General features: G+C 44.3%; 1 protein-coding gene across 6 annotated transcripts in view; it reads right to left on the bottom strand.

Moving 5' to 3' along the window:
- The window catches only part of CHST11 (carbohydrate sulfotransferase 11), a 224627-nt gene that overhangs the window by 182685 nt on the left and 20275 nt on the right, over positions 1-21667 (bottom strand). The window contains exon 1 of one of the 6 annotated variants that reach the window (XM_081879267.1): positions 20216-20658. The exons of 2 other annotated variants lie outside the window; for them this stretch is intronic. In XM_081879267.1, coding sequence (XP_081735393.1) covers positions 20216-20333 — 118 coding nt within the window. In that variant the 5' untranslated portion in view covers positions 20334-20658. Of the gene's footprint in view, positions 1-20215; positions 20659-21667 lie in introns of those variants that run through there. 3 more of the 6 variants (XM_081879268.1, XM_081879269.1, XM_081879270.1) reach the window with 3 other exon arrangements.

Raw genomic sequence — 21667 nt, 5'->3', positions numbered from 1 at the left:
ACATGTCGGAATCCCAGGTGGTCTTGCATCTAAATGTTGACAAGATCCTCACCTGTTTAGCTTCAGCAGTTTTGCTGCATGCTTTCATATTATGCCCTGGATTGTGAGAGCCCCTGCAAAAGTCAACGGACAGATTCGTATTTACATACAAACACACACACTCCTGTAGTCTGATATGATGCAGTCTATTCTACCACCTTCTACCATTTTGTTGAATTACTCAAATGACTTGGTTTTTTGCAATGTGTGTGGATCCCAGTCTAAATACCAGTTTTGAAAACTGCAGGACATTCCTGCAGTAGTGACTCTTGTAGTAGTAGTTGTGGTGGCAGGGGACCACACAGCCACCCTCTGGGGATCATCATCCACTGTAGCTCACCTGAACAGCAGTGGGATGGGATAGGGCAGGCACACCAGATTGCCTCCAAAGGTGCTTATGCAGGTAAGCTGCAGCAACACCCATATCAGGAGCGCAACAACCACATAAGCTGTGACTACACCCTTATGAACTCTCAAAATAGTATTTTTGACACCAAAAGCCCCCTTACACACTCTCTTCTAAAAAGGAAGGGATGGGGGGGGGGGAATTCTTAGCAATAGTGCTGCTACAGGGAAATTTAAAAATACACACAGTTGCTGTCATGAGGTAGAAACAACATTGTTTCAGCAATTTGTGTAATGCTCTCCAAGGCTTCCTCTCCAAAACTGATTTCAATTGCAGCAAGTGATAGTCATAAGACCACAACAAGTAACCTTCACTGAGCTTTTGCTGTATATATGCAATTACATGTTGCACTTGCAGCTCCACCCTGACAGTACAACCCTATGCATGTCTGTTTTATTTATTTTGCTTATTTGTTTGTTGCATTTATAGCCCAGCTTGTCTCCAAGGTCCTAGCTAGAAATTCTAACCACTATACTTCACTACACAGAAGTGTGTCTTAATGAGTTCACTGAAAATTACTTCCAGGTAAATTTGTGGGTAGAATTGTAGCCCGAGTTGCAGTAAAATCAATGGGTCTTCCCAGAGAACATAGTCAGGAGAACAGGGCTGTTAAACTTGTCAGAAAACAGACTCAAGCTATACAATACATAAACCACATTTGCAAAATGTTTATGATGCATGCGTACAGTTCCAAAATCCTTGGACTGTATATGGCAGCCCCTTTTTATGTACTTGGCTGTGAATTGGTAGTAATCTATCAAGAAAGGGAAGCTTTCTTCTGTATGCTTGTGGCATAGCGAAGCCCTGCTCCATTGGCTTTCTCCTATTTAAGCTTTTTGGCAAGATTTGATGCACAAAGTTAGCCAGACACTGGATGGACCCAGTATTTTCATTACTCTTTGTGAAAGGAGGACACTGAAGAGGCAGTGTTTGCTGGTACATTGCTTTGCAAGTGATCCAGTTCCTAGTCAATGAACTACTTCTGTTGATACCCATCCTTGCTGATCTTGGTGTTAGTGGCCAATAGATATCCTTCAAAATAATGAAACAGAGAAGGTGCAAATGTATTCAACATGGTGGACTGATTTAAAACTATGTTTTAAAATAAGCAAGACCAAACAGTCCCGTTTTTAAGTAAATAATCACTCAGTTAAAACAAGTTTCCTATATGCAGAAGAGTAGCCATGCTAGTTTCCTACTGAGACATTTTAAAAACCAGCAAATATATTACGGCATCAGTTTATGTGGACCAAGGATAAATGACAGCTCCTGGGATTCTTTAAAAAGCCATGCTTTTCAAATGTGCTTTAAATATGTGGCTGTGACCCTAGAAAGTCCTACTTCCCCCCACCCTGTAATTATTGTAGTTCATTTGGATGTGAGCACTTTACTGCTGTAGTTAGACAATGGTTTTATGAGTGCACCTACTTTAGAAAATAATGTGTCTTACATCAAAATGGGGTGACCCAGTCCTGCTTAGTTTGCAATTAATAATAAAATTATTGTGATGATTATACTTCCCCTGCTCATTCTGCTGATTGAGGCAGTGGGTTTATCCCCCACCAAGCCTTGCCCTGATGGCACTAAGATAACATCAGCACATTTATGATGAAACTCAGGGGGGTTTTTGGGGGGGTGCTATTTTTGTGTTTACTTTCAAGTACCCATTCCTTCCTCTCCCTCCTGCCAATCCCTGACAAGAGCTTCAAATATTGGAAGCAGTGTCTGTCGGCCACCATCCCTGGAAATAGCTTCAAGGTGGGTCATGGCCCAATTACACAGCACACACAAGAGGCCTCAGGTTTAATCCATCACATCTCCAGTTTTAAAGATATTGGCTAGCAGGGCTGGAAGAGCCTTCTGCCCGAGAGTGTCTGCCATTCAGAGTGGGCAACGCCAGGCTAGATGGATCAATGGCCTGGCTCGGGAGAAGGCAATTCTAAACATTCATATATTCCACACTGGCAGATAAGACTGTGAATCTGTCAAAACTTAAGCCATAAATATTGTCAGAGGCTGTAAAACCTGGCTCTCCAAGGCTGAAAACCCAATTAACATTTCTGACATGAGAGTGAGCTTCACTGCAAGGGAAAGGGTAGGGGCCTGCATCTGCCTGTCACAAAGCTTGGTTTATGGACATACAGTGGTACCTCTGGTTGTGAATGGGATCCATTCCAGAGGCCCATTCACAACATGAAAAGAACGCAACCCGCAGTGGCGCATCTGTGCACGCATGGGTTGCAATTCCACGCTTCTGCGCATGCACATGGTGTCATTTTGCGTTTCTGCACATGCGTGAGCGGCGAAACCCGAAAGTAACCCTTTCCGGTAGAGTGGTACCTCTGGTTAAGAACTTAATTCGTTCCAGAGGTCTGTTCTTAACCTGAAACTGTTCTTAACCTGAGGTACCACTTTAGCTAATAGGGCCTCCTGCTGCCGCTGCGCCGCCAGCACGCGATTTCTGTTCTCATCCTGAGGTAAAGTTCTTAACCCAAGGTACTACTTCCGGGTTAGCGGAGTCTGTAATCTGAAGCGTCTGTAACCCGAGGTACCACTGTACTTCCGGGTCGCCGTGGGACGTAACCTGAAAGAACGTAACATGAAGCAGACATAACATGAGGTATGACTGTAGTGTGCACCTCCAGCATGCTGGTGCACACCACTGGAGCCTTCCCACTTCATTCCTTCCTTCATGCAGGTGGGCAATAAACCATGAAGGGATAAAGCTTAGGGTTATGTCTGAAACCAGGATCACAGGTCTGTTTTCACCCTAGCAAAGACCAGTAGTCAGCCTGGCTACTGACCATGGTTTGTCAGGGTGTAACACACCATCATACTGGGTCTGGTCATAATATTAGGCTAGCCCCCTCTGTGGTTTGTTTACCTGCTTGCGGCAAAAGGAACAACAAAGCAGACAGCACTCAGGCTGCCTATCAGCATGCAGCTCATGCACAGTATGGCTTAATAAACGAAGCTTTGTGGCTTAGCATTACATGAGGGTGAGGCCAAAAGCGGAGAAAGTGAATATGCCAGCTACAGTTTTGTACTATCAAATAGATGGGGGGGGCACATTAATAGGAACTTGGACATGACTTGATTAAAAGATGTTTCTTGATTTGGCAGCTTTGATTTATCGTCATGCCATTTTTCTTTTCATGCTTTCAGGTCACAACTGCAAATGAATTTCCATTTTTCCAGGCCTCCTTAAAATCAAATATAGTTGCTACGCTTGTGTACATAGTACCTTCAGTCATCAGCTGTGATCTTTATTTTAAAAAGTAGAACTGAGATTTCCCCACCAACACTATGGAAGACCATATAAGCCTGTTCAGTATATTCTGCAGTTCTCCAGGAAAGGTGGAAGAGGAAACATGAAGAAAGTTCCAAATATATAGATGGGCAGTAATCTTTAGAACTTTCATCTAAGCTACTGAACTTCATATACTGCTCTTCTATCTAGCAGTATCTTTCCCTGTGGCCAAGATCCTTTTATAATGAGTCAGTTGAGGTGAGGCTCATTCAGCAAAGCCCCACCAACCACTGCCTTTACAACTTTAAATCCTTCCTCTTAACAGGTTCAGCCAGGTTATTACTTCCTGTTCAGTGGTGGCTGTGATACACTGACCCTTAAAAGGTCAGTTTAGGGAGGGTGGAATTAATTACAAATTTCCAAGCACTACCATTTTTCTATTATAGTGAAATAGTGCTAGCAAGTAAGCCAATAGCTAAAGTAAATGAAGCAAATATTTTAGTGCTAAGCGCTCTTGAGAATGCCATTTTATACCAAATGCTCACACTCAACATTTTTAAAAAAAACATATATGCACTGTATCAGCCATTATTCCTTGCACTAACATGGTACACAACTCTGAGAAATGCTGCCACCCCACAAAATATGCTCACAGAGTCATTAGACATTCCATCTCAAGGTACTGTTTGCATTTTCCAATTAGCCCAGTACTTATAGCTAAATTTTGCCATTCAGCTGTGAAACTACATCATTACAGAATCATGGCAGAAAACCAAAGGATGTAAATTCATCCTTCATCATTTCTAGCTTGGCTACAAGTGAATGAAACATTGGGGAAACACTGCTGACTCTAATGGACTTTGGAATCCTTCCTTTTCATCCCTCCTTAAGAGTTATTTTCCTTTTTACTTCCCTTCCCGCTGATGATCGTTTTAAGATATGTGGTTGGCACACAATTTTTAAAAGAGCATTTCAGAGCTTGCAACCAGATATCGCAAACAGGGAGAACGATTGCTGGAGGAGACTGAAGAGAGTGAGCTTGTGTCTTTTGGAGCCTGAGGGTGTGTGTGGCTGATTGCTCTGTAGGAACACAGTATCTGAGGGGGAGGAGTTACAGCTGAGAGGAAGCCAGGCTGAGGGAGGAGTTAGCAACCAGCAGCAGTCAAACTTAGCTCAGTGCAGATCCTGGGAGCTCGCAACCAGAGCTCGCATTTAGAGGGGGAGTTTAAGGGGGAGGCGCAGAGTTCTGTGTCTTGGTGTGCACAGGACCAGAGGGAGCTAATGCAGTGACTTGTAACACCAGTGCCATGTTTGTCATTCTGCCAGAGAACAAGCAACAATACACTTGTAGCAAGTGCAAACTGGTTGTCTTGTCCCTTCCAACTCTAAGATTCTATGATTCTATGATCACCAGAGAGGATAAGAACTCTTTCAGATAGGCATGATCACAAGATCGTAAATGACAATCATAAAGGTAAATATACATGATTTTAACTATGCTATTAACACCCATTATAAGCAGAAGGACTTACTTCAAAAGAAACATGCATAGGATTACACTGCATTGTTTACAAGGAATTTGCAGTAAACAGTGCTTTGGTGCAACACGGATCAGGGAATCCCTTAATCCTTGCCTTGAACCCCCTGGAATTTGGTGCTCAATGCCTCAAAATGCCAACCAAACAAAAAATCCCACATCTGCATAGATGCCACAATCCAATATCCAGAATGATGCAAGAAAGGTCCTGAAAGCCCAACCTATATTTGCATGAGAACAGTATTACTCCCACAGTCACTGAATGGGCACTTGTTCAGATCTATAGACTACTTGATCGACATACTGCCTGCCTAGTCCAAGGAGCTGTGTTTTGAAAATTGAGCCAAATGAAAAATTTGATTTCTTCTCTCTGTGTCCCATTCTTTCCTTTTTTTCTTTTTTCTTTTTAAGCACTACTTGGGACCCCATATTTCCATGAATGCAAAATGATCTCTGCACACATTCTGACTTGCAGTCTGGTTTTTGTTTTTTTTTAATAATAGCCTCCGGTAATCCAGTGCAGCAGCTCTGCCTAAAATCTGTAGAACTGGTGCCTTTGTATCCTGTGAAGAAATTACTCATTTTAGCAAGAACTAGAACTGTTTACAAACCACTGTAGTGATGTAGGAAGCTTTGTTTTGGCTGCTAGCAAAGGAGACACTGTTTGCACAGAAAATAAGGGGAGTACAAATGTTAATCTGACTAAAGAATTGAATCTTGGACGCATTTGTTCATTAAGCCTAAAACACTCAAGTGCCAAGACAAACAGGGAGGCAAATATTATAATCACATAAATAAACTGACCAAATTAAAAGAGAGGGAGCAAGCAAAGGGACTAGCGATCTCTAAGCTAATGCTTAGAAAAGTTTACCAAAGGACCCTTGGAACATTTTCAGACCACACGCCACTGGCTACACTCTGAACAACAGCAAGAACAACAAATTAAAGCATTAAATTGTCAGGCTTCCATCATTTTGAAAACCTGCCATGGGAGAGCCACACAACAAAGACAAAACCAGCCAGGTCCGCAACCAGATATTTTGTGATGAGAGGACAGAAAATCAGTGCAGAATTCCATACATAAAGTTAGTCTTAAACATCTGAAGTGATGTAATTGTGCACTCAGCTTGCAACTGGGTAGGAAGTCGCTTGCACCTTTTTCTTACATCTCCATCAGATATAAAGATAAAATTTCAAAGTGAGAGACATTCCTGGGCCAGAAAAGGCACTCACAGGCCATTGCAACAACAGCTCTGAATTTTGCCTTCCTCCACAACCCTCTGTGCCACAACTGGTGTCTATTTGTCTTTGGCAAACACCATAAAGAACTGCTTAGGGGTGCCACTGTTGGTTGGTTTCTTGAAGGGGAATGATGGAGAGAAACCTCCCCACAAGCTTCAACATTATGTTCTTTGGCATATATATTTATTTAGCACCATCTACGTGCATTTCATTTTATTCATCTGTCACTTTTTTGCAATAAAAAGTCTCAAAGTGACTTGGTGAAAATAAAGTGCAACACATTAAAACAATTTAAACCTAGGGAAGGGAAAAATAAATCACAGACAAAACCAACTACGTAAGATACTCATCTAGCAGCATACAGTGGTACCTCAGGTTAAGTACTTAATTTGTTCTGGAAGTCCGTTCTTAACCTGAAACTGTTCTTAACCTTAAGCACCACTTTAGCTAATGGGGCCTCCTGCTGCTGCTGCACCGCCGGAGCCCAGTTTCTGTTCTTATCCTGAAGCAAAGTTCTTAACCTGAAGCACTATTTCTGGGTTAGTGGAGTCTGTAACCTGAAGCGAATGCAACCTGAAGCATATGTAACCTGAGGTACTTCTGTATACTAATACTGCCCACCCTCTAATAGGTGAAAAACCCCATAGGAGGCAACGTAGTGCTTTACAAAGAACAGGCACGACCGGCCCCTAGCCCAAGAGTCTTGCAATCTGAAAATAAAGAGGAAGGGGGAAAACTGAGATATGGGTGGGCTGGGAAAGGCTAATATGTGATTATTTCAACTATACATACTTAGGCTTACTTAACACAATGGCTGGTTTGTTAAAATTTTGAGAGCATTTTTGTGGTTACTTTCTAGACATCATAATAACCAAAGAGGTAGGAGCTTCAGAGGAACAATCTCATGGACTGTGAAGTACTTTTGGAAGGGGGGTTGACTATTCCCCCTCCATGTTGCCCACATGAAATTTCCTATCCTGCTGAGGGTCTTCAATGCCTTTTTCGGATTCATTTAGTGCCAAGTTCACTGATCTTTGCCTCTAACAAGGCAGAAAAAGAACTGTTGTAGCATTCACTTTTTAATGTCTTTTAAAGAGGATAAATTGCTGTAGCTCCACTGAAAACAGAGAAGATAGTGGTGATATTCCAACTCTGGCAGGTGAATGTGAAGGATTCAGAAATTGGTTTTAAGCTCAGAAGTAACCCCATTGATGTAACAGGATCATGTAAGCACCTCAATATCTGGCCTTAACGCTTTACAGCAGGAGTTGTCAACCTTTCTGAGCTAGAGGGCATGTTGCGAATGTTGAGAAAATGTTGCAGATGCCCATCACAAAATGGCTGCCCCAGGGATGGGGTGGGAAGGCACAAAATAGTTGCCATGGGTGTGGCATAACACAAAATGGCTGCCACATCTAAAAGACCATAAAAAGAGATAGGGCCATAAAAGGTGCAGGCATGTCCCTCATCAAAGGGGGAAAAACCAGCCACCACTATGCACTGTGGATGCAAAGTTGGAGACTACAAAAATTACTAACAGCAGCCTCATGGACATTGGAAGTGGGTTAGACTAGATAAACACTAGGGTCCCTTCCAAAGTTACAATTCTATGATTCTATGGTAGAAAAGAATGGCATAGTGACATACTATCTGAGAGCAGAAGAAAAAATAGACAAATGCAAAATATTTTTAGCACATCAAAAATCATTAATTGCAGGGACAATTCTTCCCTTCCTCAATCAAAAGCCACCTTTGCAATGTTATAACGTTGCAAGATTGCCATTTTGTGTGTTGCAAAGCAATTTGGGGGTTATAATGTTGCAAGATTGCCATTCCGTGTATTGCAAACCAATTTTGGGTGGGTGGGTGTGTTTTAAGAAATAAAAACAATCTTTTTATCTTTTGTGTATTTTGTAATTTTAATCTTTGAAATAACAGCAAACAACACGTACCACATTACCAAAGCCGCAAGAACCTCAATCCAGATAAAGTTACTCATGACTAAGCCCCCTTAAAATAAATAAATTGTCTTGATTCACTTAAGCCCCATCAATTTCAATAGGATTTGGCCACAACACAACAGCTAACCTTACCTGGATCACAGCCAATCTTTTTAGTTTCCCTTTTTGATTGCAAAACTCTAAATGCTGGCTTTTCACCCATAGCCATGATAGGAAAACACATTGCCCCAGGTTTGGAATTTCCTATGATACAGGAAATCCAATTAGTAAGTGGCCTAAATTAAAAAACAACATTTGCTGTTACACAAAAGGCCTTAAGCAAGCACCTCCTAAAAAGAAGAAAAAGAGGAGAACTAGCCCCCTCTTTCAACTGTTTTGCATTATTATCAAACACTATCCCTCAACACAGATACAAGTTACCTTCAAGTTGATAAATAATACATCTGATTTAGACCCCAATGCTTTGGAGGAGAAACGGTGGTTGTATTATAATGACATGTACACAATAATTTTTTTGGGGGGGGGGGAGACAATAAACCAGCCTCACAGGCAGAGAGAGCTCTGATAGAGCATATTGGTGTATAAACTCTAAACACCGCTGAGCAACCTTTGGCGGCGGGGGGGTACATAAGAAGGATGCAATTTCTACCACTGCTCTGAACTGCTTCTAACATTTCAATGCATCATGCAAGTACGTAAACCATTCTGTCTCCCTGGTAAGCAAATCAAGGAAACAATTTAAGCGTTCAGAAACTCTGCTCACCCCCCCCCCCAAGAGACATGAAATGATCAGCAAGCCAGTTACACTTGATCAAGGCCAGGGCTTTTTTATGATTATTATTCAAAGGGAATCCACAGCCTAACTTATTCCTATGAATAAAAAAAGTGGAAATGTTCCAAGCTATAGGAAATGGTGTGTCTTGGAAAAAATGAGGCTTAAGCCAAATCGTGACAAGTTTTAATGTACGGCGTTAATATTACGAAAGCCAGCACAAAACTCCCTTGCTATTTATAAGGTGTTTAGCAAATATCTGTACTAACATTTTTGACCAATTAAAGAATGAAAAAGAACCTATACATTTTGCCCGATGGAAATTGCCATTACAGAGTAATGGGTGTTCCTACAACTTGAAAATTAGTGGAAAGTTACCTTGGGTGGTACTGACATTTCCAAAAATACCAGAGGAGCACACTGGGGTTTCTTGGGACTTCCCCTCCCCCTCTCCAGTGAATTAAACAGCAAGCGGCCATTACTGAAAATGGAGGGGAGAAAATTATATATGGCTGCCAAGTACATTCCTGTCCAAATGCTGGCATGTGCATTAAGAACAGACCAAAGACCCATCTGGTTCACCATTCTGTTTTCTACAGTAGCCAATCAGAAGCCGACAAGCAGGACACAAGCACAATAGACCTCTCCTGCTGTTATTCCCCAGTGACTTGTGTTCAGAGGCATGAGGTTCTGAATATTGAAGGTAGTATATAGTCAGCATGACTAGCAGCCATAATCCCTTTAAAACAGGCATGGAGAAACTCAGGCTTGGGAGATCAAGCACATAGCCCTCCACACCCCTCTCCTCCCTCTGGCCTTCATCCCAGACCCATCCATTGGAGCTGGCATACTGAACAGGCCTTCTTTCTTATAGCAGAGGACCTCAATCTATCAGCAGATCTGCATGGACAGGCATCACACTTTCAGTCACGGCAATTTGAAAGCAATTAGAAGCTGAACATTAAGCTGGACCAATAAACCAAGGGCATGAGGGCTCATCCACACTTCCGATTGTGCCGTGCCCAGAAAGCACAGGTCCAAGCGGTTTCCCCCTTTCCCCACTCCTTTCCAAGGGAAAACCTGCTCTTTAGTGGTAGACCAAAACAAATGGCAATCTGCAGGAAACCCAAGTTGCTGTTTGCGCTAAAGAGCAGTTTTCCCCAGGGGGAAAGTAACAGGGCCAGATGAAGTGTAGGTAAGCCCAGAGTTAAAAACTGCCACAGTTAAAACAAAAGCTTCAGTTGCTTCGTCAATAACATTTTTGTCTTCCATTCAGTAAGTGCAATTTTTAAAGTTATTAACTTCCACTGGGCAATGCTCTCTTTTATCGGTTGGTGTTCCCAAGTTCAACCAGACTAAGATGAGGACAGCATGGAAAGGCATATAGCTCATTGGAAGGGCTGTAACCCAGCGGGAGAAGATGTGCTTTGTCTGCAAAAAAAAAAAAAAAAAAGGTCAAATCTCTGGCATCTCCAGAAATGCATCCTGTCTGAATCCCTGGAGAGATGCTGCCAGTCAGTGTAAATACAGAGCCAGCTGGGTCATTACAAAGAAAATGCAAGTCTAATTGGCTCTACATAAGGCGGCTCCCTGGTGCTGGAGGAGACTCTTGAGAGTCCCATGGACTGCAAGAAGATCAAACCTCTCCATTCTTAAGGAAATCAGCCCTGAGTGCTCACTGGAAGGACAGTTCCTGAAGCTGAGGCTCCAATACTTTGACCACCTCATGAGAAGAGAAGACCCTGGAAAAGACCCTGATGTTGGGAAAGATGGAGGGCACAAGGAGAAGGGGACGACAGAGGACGAGATGGTTGGATAGTGTTCTCGAAGCTACCAGCATGAGTTTGACCAAACTGCAGGAGGCAGTGGAAGACAGGAGTGCCTGGCGTGCTCTGGTCCATGGGGTCATGAAGAGTCGGACACAACTAAACAACTAAGCAACAACAAAGGCAGCTCCCTATGTTCCTAGCATGCACACACACACAGGTCCCCTTCAAACGTTCCACAGTGGCACCTGTAAATACGAGGCATAGCGTGGGGATAGCTGCATCTTACTGCTGTCATTTTACTCACATTAAATGTTATGGAAGGTGAGAGCAGCAGGGATCCTTTCATATTCATAGAACCTCCCTGCACCTTTTTGAAGCCTGGTTTTGAGGGTTCTAGAACACACAAGGAGCCTCCACGGACACAAAGGGATTCCTGCTTCAGTCACCTTGCATGAGCTGGAAGGCAAAAAAATGGCAAAAAAAAAGTTCAGAGAAGAAATGGAACATTCATCCTCACTGTCCCTCCCTTCATGTGCTTAAGGTTGTCACTTTGGGATACCCAAAGATTGCTAAGCTCAATGGTGAAAGCAAGGATCAGCATACATACAAGTGAAGCAGTTTGCAGTATCTCAGCAACACATTTCACCAAGGTTCACCACTGGGGGCTAACAGTACCAGAAAAAAAGTCCCATAATCTAGCCTGACTGTTGCATTAGAGTTTTGATGCACCAAATTTATATTGAAAGGCATTCTGCAGAGCTCTCAAAATGACTTAAAAAAAATAAAAGGATTTAGGAGTAATTGGTTTTGAAGCAAATTTCAAGTGTGCTAAACTAAGAATTACAATGTACTCTTTTGCATTTATATAGAGGCCTTCCTACAATCTAGAAGGATATCACAGCATTTCATAAGTCTGGCAACAGGGCTGTCAAACAGTTATCCTGACTGGCTCACATGCGTAAATCCTCCTAGAATTGGTTGACATATATTGTGTATATGGCATTAGGTATAAATGCAGGATTCGTTTTTTCCAGGCTTATGCTAATGTATAAGACTGAATTGCAATGAAATGTAATGGGTCTGGAGAGCAAAAAGACAGCTGGCAGTTTGGTATCTGGAAGCTAGATAGACAGGCATCGTTCCCTTTAAGAGTGTGGTGGATACTTAACTGCCTCACAGAACAGAGGGGAGGGGAGACCTGCTCTGCTACGTGGAACAATTCACATAATCTGTAGGAAATTCCACAGGGTTCTCTTCAGTTTCCAATCAGGAAGCCATGAGTTTCTAAATGAGAAGTTGGGCTAGAAATCCACTCCTCAAGGGCCCAGATTCCACAACCTCTCATGAGGCTAAGCCAAAAGACTGCTTTGCAGGTTGGCATAATTTTCTGTCTTTTTCAGCCAGCCCTTCTCCACCCAAGTACACCCTTTAACCTCTGTCTGCAGCTGCCCTCAAAAGCAACATAGAAAAAGAGTTCAGCCCTATGTTAGCATTTGTGTGTGTTAAAAAACTCAGGCTGCATTAGTTTATTTACAAATCCAGCACTGGGGGGGGTGGGGTTTCCCTCCAAAAACAAAAGCAAAAAAGAGTGCAAAAGGAACATAGATTTGCCCATGATAATTTGTAAATCCATTTTTTCAGTAAAAAATATTGCAATTTAAATACAAATACATTTATTTATTTATTTATTTATTTATTTATTCGTTCACTCATTAATTGTTCCAATAGGGGCCCATCATATCACCACCATCTTTACACATATTCTTTGACAAAGCAGGACTGGCCAACCCAATCAGATGGGGCACATATTGCCCATAATTGGTCTAGATCAGACCTTCCTAACCTGCTGTCCCTCAGGTGCTTTTGGACTACGGCCACAGCAGGCCCAACCATTAGGCAGTGTGACACAGCTGCCTCAGGCGGCAGATTAGGGGTGTCATGAAAGGGTAGCAAATTGTTAGTTATTTCATCATTGTTGCAAAAATACAACAGTCTTGCATGACTTTTTCCTCAGGTGTCAAAATGACTTGATCAGCCTTGGGTACCATGACTGGGGATAAAGGAATGGCATCATTTCCCGCACTGCCTCAGATAACAAAATATTTGGGAGGCTGTTCATGACTACAAGTCCCATTAGTCCTAGTCAGTATGGCTATAGTTACAATAGATGTAGCCCAGCCCCATGTTTAAGAAGAAGTCTAGTCTAGGTTATCCATGGTGAACAAAGCCACAGTTATGCATATGCCCATTCAATCTATACAACCAATAAATTAAAAACAAGCGAGAAGTTATTTAAATGCCGCCCAAACAAGCAGAACGATTTTGTGAATCAGCTCAGCTTTAATTAGTATACTGCGGAATGAGCAAAGTTGGAACAGTATTAATTCAGCAGCCTACTTTCTTTGATGCATTTGATAAAGTAGAGTTGCCTATGAATGCTTGTATCACAGCAGTCTAGCCTTTACCAACCTGGCGGCCTCCTGATATTTTGGACTACAGCTTCCATCAGCCTTGGCTATGCCGGCTGGGGCCCTAGGACTGATGGGAGTTGTAGTACAGGAGGGCACCAGATTGACAAGTCTGGTCTTGATGGCTATGACCCAGAGTAGCTTCTCTCCTGTAATCTAAGCATCCAATGCCTTATGCTGAAATTATCAGGATTGCTGTAGAGTGAATAATCTGATACAGCCTTACAATCTAGGGATGATTGTGGGTGGCCTTCCTCTCTAGGGCAAGTGTGGGGAAGCTGTGGCCCTCCAGATGTTGTTGGACCTCAGTTGCCATCAGTGCCAGCCAGCATAGACAATGGTCAGAGATTATGGAAACTGTCATCCAACAAGACCTGGAAGACTGAAAATTACCCATCCCTGGTCTAGAACCTGAGGCTCCAGACCCAAGCTTCTTAGCATTCGAACTTAATAGAAAAATATGACAAATGCAAGCAAATAGAGAAGGAAAATATACAAGAATATATGCTTGGTCCAGGAGGGTTAAGAGATCATGACACCATCACTAGAGGACATAAGGAACACAAAATATATTTCCAATCCAACCATATAAGGCATACTCCACTAGTGAGGGTTCGCTTGATTAGAGTTACAACTGGGCTTTATGCAGAACGACACAGCCATGTTTCTCACTGCAACAAATGCAATTAATCATTTCAGTGGCTCAATTGTGCAAAATTGCCAGCATAGATATCACAGGCAGAGCCTTCTTATCACACAAAAAACACTACTTTTCAACTGGACCCAAGCTGGGAAAGCTTAAGCTTAATCACCTGATAACTATCACTTCATACAATTTGGCTTTTTATTGCTAGCCATGTCCCTTTTTATGCAGTCATGCAGATTGGAGCCAGATAACCATTACGACTTCACAGAACCGAACCAATCTATATCCTGCACTTTCCCCCCCCAAAGCAAGCCTCTGCCTTAATTTGGAGGACCGAGAGCACACTACTGATTGCATCAGCACCAACCTCAAAAGCAACTCTATTTCTCCCAATGAAGCTACCAAATAAAGACAAGATTTAATCCAATGAGAATCAATGCAAAGGCTACGGTCTAGTTTCTTTTTCCTGTTATGTTCTGTCGGGCCCCACTGGACTATCCTGACATCTCACTTTATAATAAAACTCTATTTTGGATAGGAGCAATGTGAAAGAAAGAGGTATGGGTTTTAGAAAGAGGCTTCTTCAGAGTGAGTCAAGAGACAACACATCTCATACTGGCTAAGAGTGCAAGATGCTTCCTGCTGAATGCGATCAGTTTTCATTCAGAACCATAATCCAGCTATGTAGATAAATTTGCACACACCTTTTAAAGATGGGCACCAAAACAGTTTTTGCAGAAGTGCCCACACCCAGCCTGCTATACTTGGGTTGTCTGAATGCAGCAGATTTTCACAAAAGCTGTTTAGCCCAGAAATTATTTGCTTCCTCTCTGAAACACTGGGGAAGTTGCTTTATATCTTCAGTCTGATTGCCTTCCCCAAGGTCAAACTACGCTAGCCAGGACAAATGGATGCTCCTACAATTAATTTCCTGCTTGGTCTTCCTAGCAATCAGCAGAGCTGCTGCATGGTCTACTACCATGTGCACAGTTTGTGTGTGTTGAACAGTAGTCTTAGAAGGTTCTCCTACTCCAATACAAAGCCTTAAACAACCTGGGACCTGACTGCTTCCTTATAGGGCAGCCTGTGAGATAAGATCAGTCAAGGAAGCTTTCATGGTCACACTACCTTTCTCTGTGGTTCAATCAGTGGCAAAAACATGGGAGAGCCTTATTAGTGATGGTGGAGCCCCAGTTCTGGAACTTTCTTCCCACAAAGATACAAATGGCACTAATGTTGTTAAATTTCCAAAGCCAGCTGTTCACTTAGGCTTTTACTAGGAGTTTAATGTCAGACTAATGGGTTACACGTTTAGATGTGTTTGTACAAGTTGTGCATAAAAACAATAGCATGTTAAAAGCAGGTGTTTGGTGGCCCTTTCAAGTGCATTTTAATTGTGATCAGTTCCAAAGCTGGTCTGCAATGTGGAATAGTAAAAAAAAAGTGATTTTAAATAAATATAAAAATAGAGCCATTTCCCTATAACTTGAACAACTGGACGCTGCCTAGATTCTGCACTTTCCAGGTGGTGCTTTTCCTGGCCAAAATTCTGGGATCCCATTAAATTAAAACATTTCAATAAATCAACGGTAGAGAACCCTCCCACTTGGCCTTCTGATATGTTTCAGCCAAGCCACACTCACCTGCCATCATATATGAATAAATGTTAAAACCCCACCCCACAAAACAGTAAGTTATGACCTTCAGAGTTTCAGCGGGAGGTACCAAGAAAACTGAAATGCCACTCATTAAAAACAAGAATAATTAAATGCTGTGCTAACTGTGCTGTCAGGATTTGTGGGCCTGAGATATGACACCCCATGTACCAATAGCATTTTCCAATCTAGTACAAGTGCAAAAAGTTACAGAACCACTGCACCTGCCATTAATTTGATTAATATTCCCTTCCATGCAGTGTGCACTCTGAATAAATAACTGTAGAACGCATCCATTGGCTTATTTCACGTTAATATGTACATGGAGTGGAAGGGGATGTCTGACCTAGACCACCACAGCTTCAGAAAGGTTTCTATATCATATGCCTTCAGACCATGCCCAAGGGTCTATAGATACTACATGTAAAAACTATGTGACTTAAGATTTCCAGGTTTTCCTGCATTATAGAAATTTAAACAGGCTTTGAAAGCAAGAATGTTAAAAAGGGCCCTACATAATCTATCAAATCAAGCACTCTTGACTCCTGTTGATTTGAGGAGGGTGGTGCTTTTTCTTACTAAGTTCCAGCCATTTACGGACTTAATAGGTAAGCCATTCTGGGGCACTGTTTCAGTAGAAATCAAATAAATAAATAAGGTAAGTGTAGCAAGTGAATTGTCATCATTGGTTATCAGTATAACTGGATTCAGTTATTTAAAAATACTATGCCTAGGAAGTACCTTCCTCCAAAAAAAAACCTAAAAGATGTCCTCAGGGATATTGTCCCCTCACAATTAAAAAAGGGAGTCTCTGCTCTGGTTTGGTTCACAATCTCTAGTATTCACTACACTTTATATAAAAAGGGCAGTTGCATTGATTCACTGTGCCTGCTCTGTTGGAGAAGTGCCTGAAGGTACGTATATGCAAACAGCTCAAGCAAGAGTATTCTGGGGTGTTTTATTTACCAAGCTGCAATATAAGCTCTACTGATGGCAAGACAGGACTTAAACATCCCAAAGTGTCTGCAATTGCCAGTAAAATTATTTCACATGCATTCTAGCACAGGCCACTAAGCTAGCTGGTGAAACATTCCACTACAGTGTGTTCAGGACCTGCATTTCTAAATTGCTGGGGGGGAGACCTGACTCCCTCTAGAAGAAGAACATGTCCACAGAGCTGACCAGTGCAATTCTGCAAAAATTCCCAACCAGTTACGATATCCATGCACACAGCAACAGGCAGGCGAGTCTTGTAAAAATACTTTATATATAAAAAAAACTGTTGCTGTAGGAACAATTAGCAAGACTTTCTTATCAGCTGTGTTAAACTGACAGTTGGCAAGTGGCAAAAAATCTCTCTATTACATCCTCTGTAGTGCATCGTGGGAGAAACAGTAAGGCAGAAGACAGCAGGCAGTAAGTGAAAAGTGAGTTCTTTTTCAAGCAATCCTCCCCTGCCCTTGTTGCTGTAGGAAAGCCAATCGTAGGTTCACAGCCAAGGAAGGACACATGCAGAAAAGCATTTATAATGAGTTATGGATAGAAGAGAAAATTGCCTCTGTCTGTGGATACTGTTTTTTCTGGAATCTTGCAATTTCTGATAGCAATTACAAATGCATACTACTGAACCACGGCAAACATTTCAGAAATGTAGGAAGAACAGAAAGTGTGCACATAAACTCAACATAGGATTCCTTTCAGTGAGCGGTGAGGCTTACTTGAGAGTAAACGGGAATAAGATTCTGCAGAGGCAAAAGTTAAGCATCTTTAAAGGTCTCCGCTTTCCTTGGGAAACAACTGAGCATCTACTTAACCCCCTCCTTGAAAACAACAGTGCTTAAATATGCAATCCTCCCTCTTTAGGTCTACTCAGAAACCGGCCCCACTGAGCTCAATTCTCCTAGGTAAGTGTGTACAGAATTTCAGCCATAAACATGCTGAACCCTGGTTGGAAAGCACCCTATGGAGTTTATGAAGCTTAAGCAACAGCCTAAAAATATTTAGTCTGATGCATGACTCTCGCCACTCCAGCTGTCATGTCTGACTACCGAAACTTGGCAAATTTTGCAAACTAGCTTCTCCACTAGTCCCCAGCACAATTCTACCTCCTGGCAGTAATACAGCAAGTTACCTGCTGCATAGAGTTTAGCCCCAAGCTAGCACCTTCTAAATGTTTTGTGCTACAAATCCCATCATCTCTGACCATTGGGCATGCTGCCAAGGACCAATGGGAGTTGTCGTCCAAAACGTATGGAGGGCACCAAGCTTAAGAAAGGTTTCTTTCTAACCTGCTATACCACAAGTGAAAAAAGCCACTGCCATAAAGGTGGCTTCTGAAAACCCTCACTCTACAATCTGGCCACAGCAGTGACACCGTCCTAGGCAAACCCTTCCCCTCTCCACACACACCCCAAAAAGTGCAAGAAGACAGCCAGCCACATCTGCTCATTTCCACCCATTTCTCGATGAATCCACCAAGCGTTGCCAGGAAGGCTCTCCCTGATCCAGCCATGAGAATTCCGATCCCTAACCCCATATATGTAACAGCAGGCAAGTTGATCTTTCTCCTCCTTCTCTGCTGCTGCAGTGATCCAGCTTCTCTAGGCAATGGTGCTATGCAAACCCGACTTGCTGGAGACAGCGGGTGGAAAGGCAGGATATAAATATTTTACATGCAACTGAACAAAGATTTTAAAGCTCCTCACAACACGCTTCCTTCTGGGCGACTGAAGGTTTGCCCACCCTGCTGGAGATGCACTTTGCAGGAAACAACACAAGCTTGTGCTTCTTTGCTCTTTCCTACCACCACATTAATCCACAACAGTTCTCTCCCCCCCCCCATCTCCCCCTCCCCATTCAATTCAGCCAGATAAATAACTGTGGGCTAGAATTTTTTACTTCAACTATACAGAGTCGGTGGTACAGCCTGACTCTGTTTACCACCTTGCCAAGAAAAGAGAGGATGCTTTAAGGCGGCTGCATATATTTGGTCCATCTAGCTCAATACTGTCTACACTGACTGGCAGCGGCTCTCAGGGATTTCGGGGTGGGGGGGGGATCCTTCCCAAATGAGACTCAATCATTGAACTTGGGACATTCTACCTGCCAAGCAGATGCTCCCCTGCTGGGCTAAGGTCCTTCACTTAAATGGATGTGTTAATGGATTTTATTTACAGAGCTTTTTCATTTGTCTCCTTCAAGTTGGGCTATGGGTAGCAGTCCCTGTGGGCTAGAGTAAAAAGCAAGAAAAACACTAGAAGCAAGTGGTAGTGGGGAGGCACAGGGAGCCAAGGATATCTGGGGTTGGGAAAGTTTCTGCAGCTTTCTGCTTAGAGCAACGGGCTTTGACTGGGGACACCCAGGTTGAGATTTCCACTGGGCTGTGAAGCTCACTGGGTGACCTTGGGCTACTCTCTCTCTCTCTCATCATCAGTGGCGTAGCGTGGGGGGTGCAGGGGGGGCCGGCTGCACCGGGCGCAACATCTGGGGTTAGGGCAAATCCACAGGTTAGGGGGCGCAAATTACTTGCCTTGCCCCGGGTGCTGACAACCCACGCTACGCCACTGCTCATCATGATCTACTTTGCAGGGTTGTTGTGACTATCAAAACGGGGAAGGACCATGTAGAATGCCTTGACCTCTTTGGAGGAAAGGCAGGGCAAAACTGCCAATCAATCAATCAATCAATCAGTCCCACTTCTGAAACTCCACATTTCAAGTCCCGTGGAGTTAACTTGACAGCAAGGGGGCTTAGCGTTGCAACCTTGCCATCGTTCCCAGTTTGATCACTGCAGGAAAGTGCCTTTCCTCCAAGTAAGGAGAGACAGACAGAGGGGCAAAATAATGGGCGGAGTCGTCGTCCCCCCCCCCCCCCGCAACCACCACGGCAACCCTCCTTTACAGAAGAAGAAGAAGAAGAAGAAGAAGAAGAAGAAGAAGAAGAAGAAGAAGAGACGGTACATGAAAAGTCCAGGGCTGCGGGGTTTGGAGTCTCCTCCGGGCCCTTTCCGATGCTGATGCTGATGTTGCTGCAGCGGCGGCGGCGCAGCCGGGATCTCCTCCAACGTCTGCGCGCACATGGCCAGCAGCTGGAAGCCGGCGAGAGGAACGAGGCGAGCCCGTCAGCAGCAGCAGGCGCCCCGCTCGGGCCGCCCTTCTCCCCAGAGCCCCGGCACAGCAGCCCGATCTTGCCGGCGGGATTCCTCCCCCCTCCCGGTCCCTCGCCTCCTTCCCCGGACCCCCCACCCCTGCCTTCACCCCGATCCCCACCTCTCGGAAGTTGGCCGTCCCCTCGCCAGCGACCCCCGGGCGACCCGGCTCTCCCCCCCCTCCCCTCCCGTGGCCGCGGAGGAGGTGCTCCCTCGCCGGACTTTCCTCTCGCCTCCCGCCCCCCGCGTTACCTCCGGCCCCGCCGCGCCAAGTCCCCGCGCGAGGTGGAGGAGGAGAAGCCAAGGAGCAGCAGCCGCCCTACCTGGGTGCAACATACTTTGGAAATAGAAGATGACGAGCGCGAAGGAGCCCAAGCAAGTGACCAGCACCATCCGGCAGACGCGGTTCATCCTCATCACTTCCAGCAGCGCCGCCTTCATGGCTTTGTCCCGGCGTGTGAGGCGAGGGCCAGGCGGCGAGAGGAGGAGAGCCAACGCGAAAGGAACCGGCCGGGCTCCCTCGCCCGGAGTTGGGAGCCTCAGGAAGAGCCTGCGAGGAGCGGCGGCAGCGACGCCGAGACCGGCCGGCTCGCTCAGCTGGCGGCGTGGGCGCCGGCGGAGGAAGCAGCAGCAGCTGCTGGTCTCTCCTCCTCCTCGTCCTCTCTCCTCCTCGGCGGCTGCTGCTGCTCTGGAGGCTACCTTGGGCAGCGGCGGCAGCAGCTTGCCAGCGCTCCTTCATTTGGCCGCGAGATAGTCCTTGGCTGGAAGATACCACTCGCGCCCGCGGTTCGGGGGCGGAGGGCGGGCGGAGGCGCGCGCCGAAAGAGGACATCGCGCGGAGGGAGCGGCGCGCCTCACCCTCTCCGAGAAGGTGGTCGCGCCCAGCTGTTTCCCCGGCGCGTCTTGCGGCTTTCCTCGCGGTCCTAAAGCGGCTCTGTTTCGCGCCGGGGGCTACGCAGAGCGCAGAATGAGATGGGGCTCGGGAAAGAAATCCCCTTCTCTCCTATCTCCTAACGGGCTAAAAAAAAAAAAAAAAGTTCAAGGAAATAAAGTAGGAGAACGGAAAGAAAGGAGGAGTTAATGAGTCCTACTACCGGGACTCATCTTTCACGGTCAGGACAGCAGCTCAGAGATAGAGCATCCCTGTTCTGCGCGCAAAACGTCCCATGTTCAGCCCCTGACAGCTCCAGGCGGGGCTGAGAGAGACCCTCAAAGCACATTTATTCTGAACTATTATTCTTTTATTAACGATAATGATTGGATTTCTTACCCACCCTTCCCCAGAGGTCCCAGGGCAGGATACACCAATATAAGAAATGCAGTATTAAAATCAGTTTAAACAATTTGCAAGTAGTGCATTAAATGGAATTTGTTTCCAAATGAATCAGCCTCAGATTGCAGTCATGAAGGAGGAGGACTGTCGGGTAAAGTCAAGGCCATTTAAATAAATGGGATTAAGCACACCTAGTTCTTCACACTAGGTGTGACATTTGCAGCTTTGATCCATGTTAGTCTTGGGTTTTGAGTTAATTTAATATATAATATTTCAGAAATTCCGCTATTAGGACCACCAAAATAGTAGGGATTGTGGATTCTTCTTTCTTTCTTATGGAACAACGCAGCTACTTTTATTTTTTAATAGACCATGATTTGGAGCACAATTTTCACATGGCCTAGGGGTGAAGCAGCTGTTGAAGCAAAACTTCAGCAGCAAAGGAGCACATTTCCACTTCCAAAGGCAGACCAAATTGATGGTGTATGTACAGAATGAGGAA

The sequence above is a fragment of the Podarcis erhardii genome (assembly GCF_964252035.2).
Source record: "Podarcis erhardii genome assembly, chromosome: 10".
NCBI lineage: Eukaryota > Metazoa > Chordata > Lepidosauria > Squamata > Lacertidae > Podarcis > Podarcis erhardii.
The sequence above is the reverse complement of the archived record's forward strand: the minus strand, read 5'-3'. Positions and strand labels throughout refer to the sequence as shown.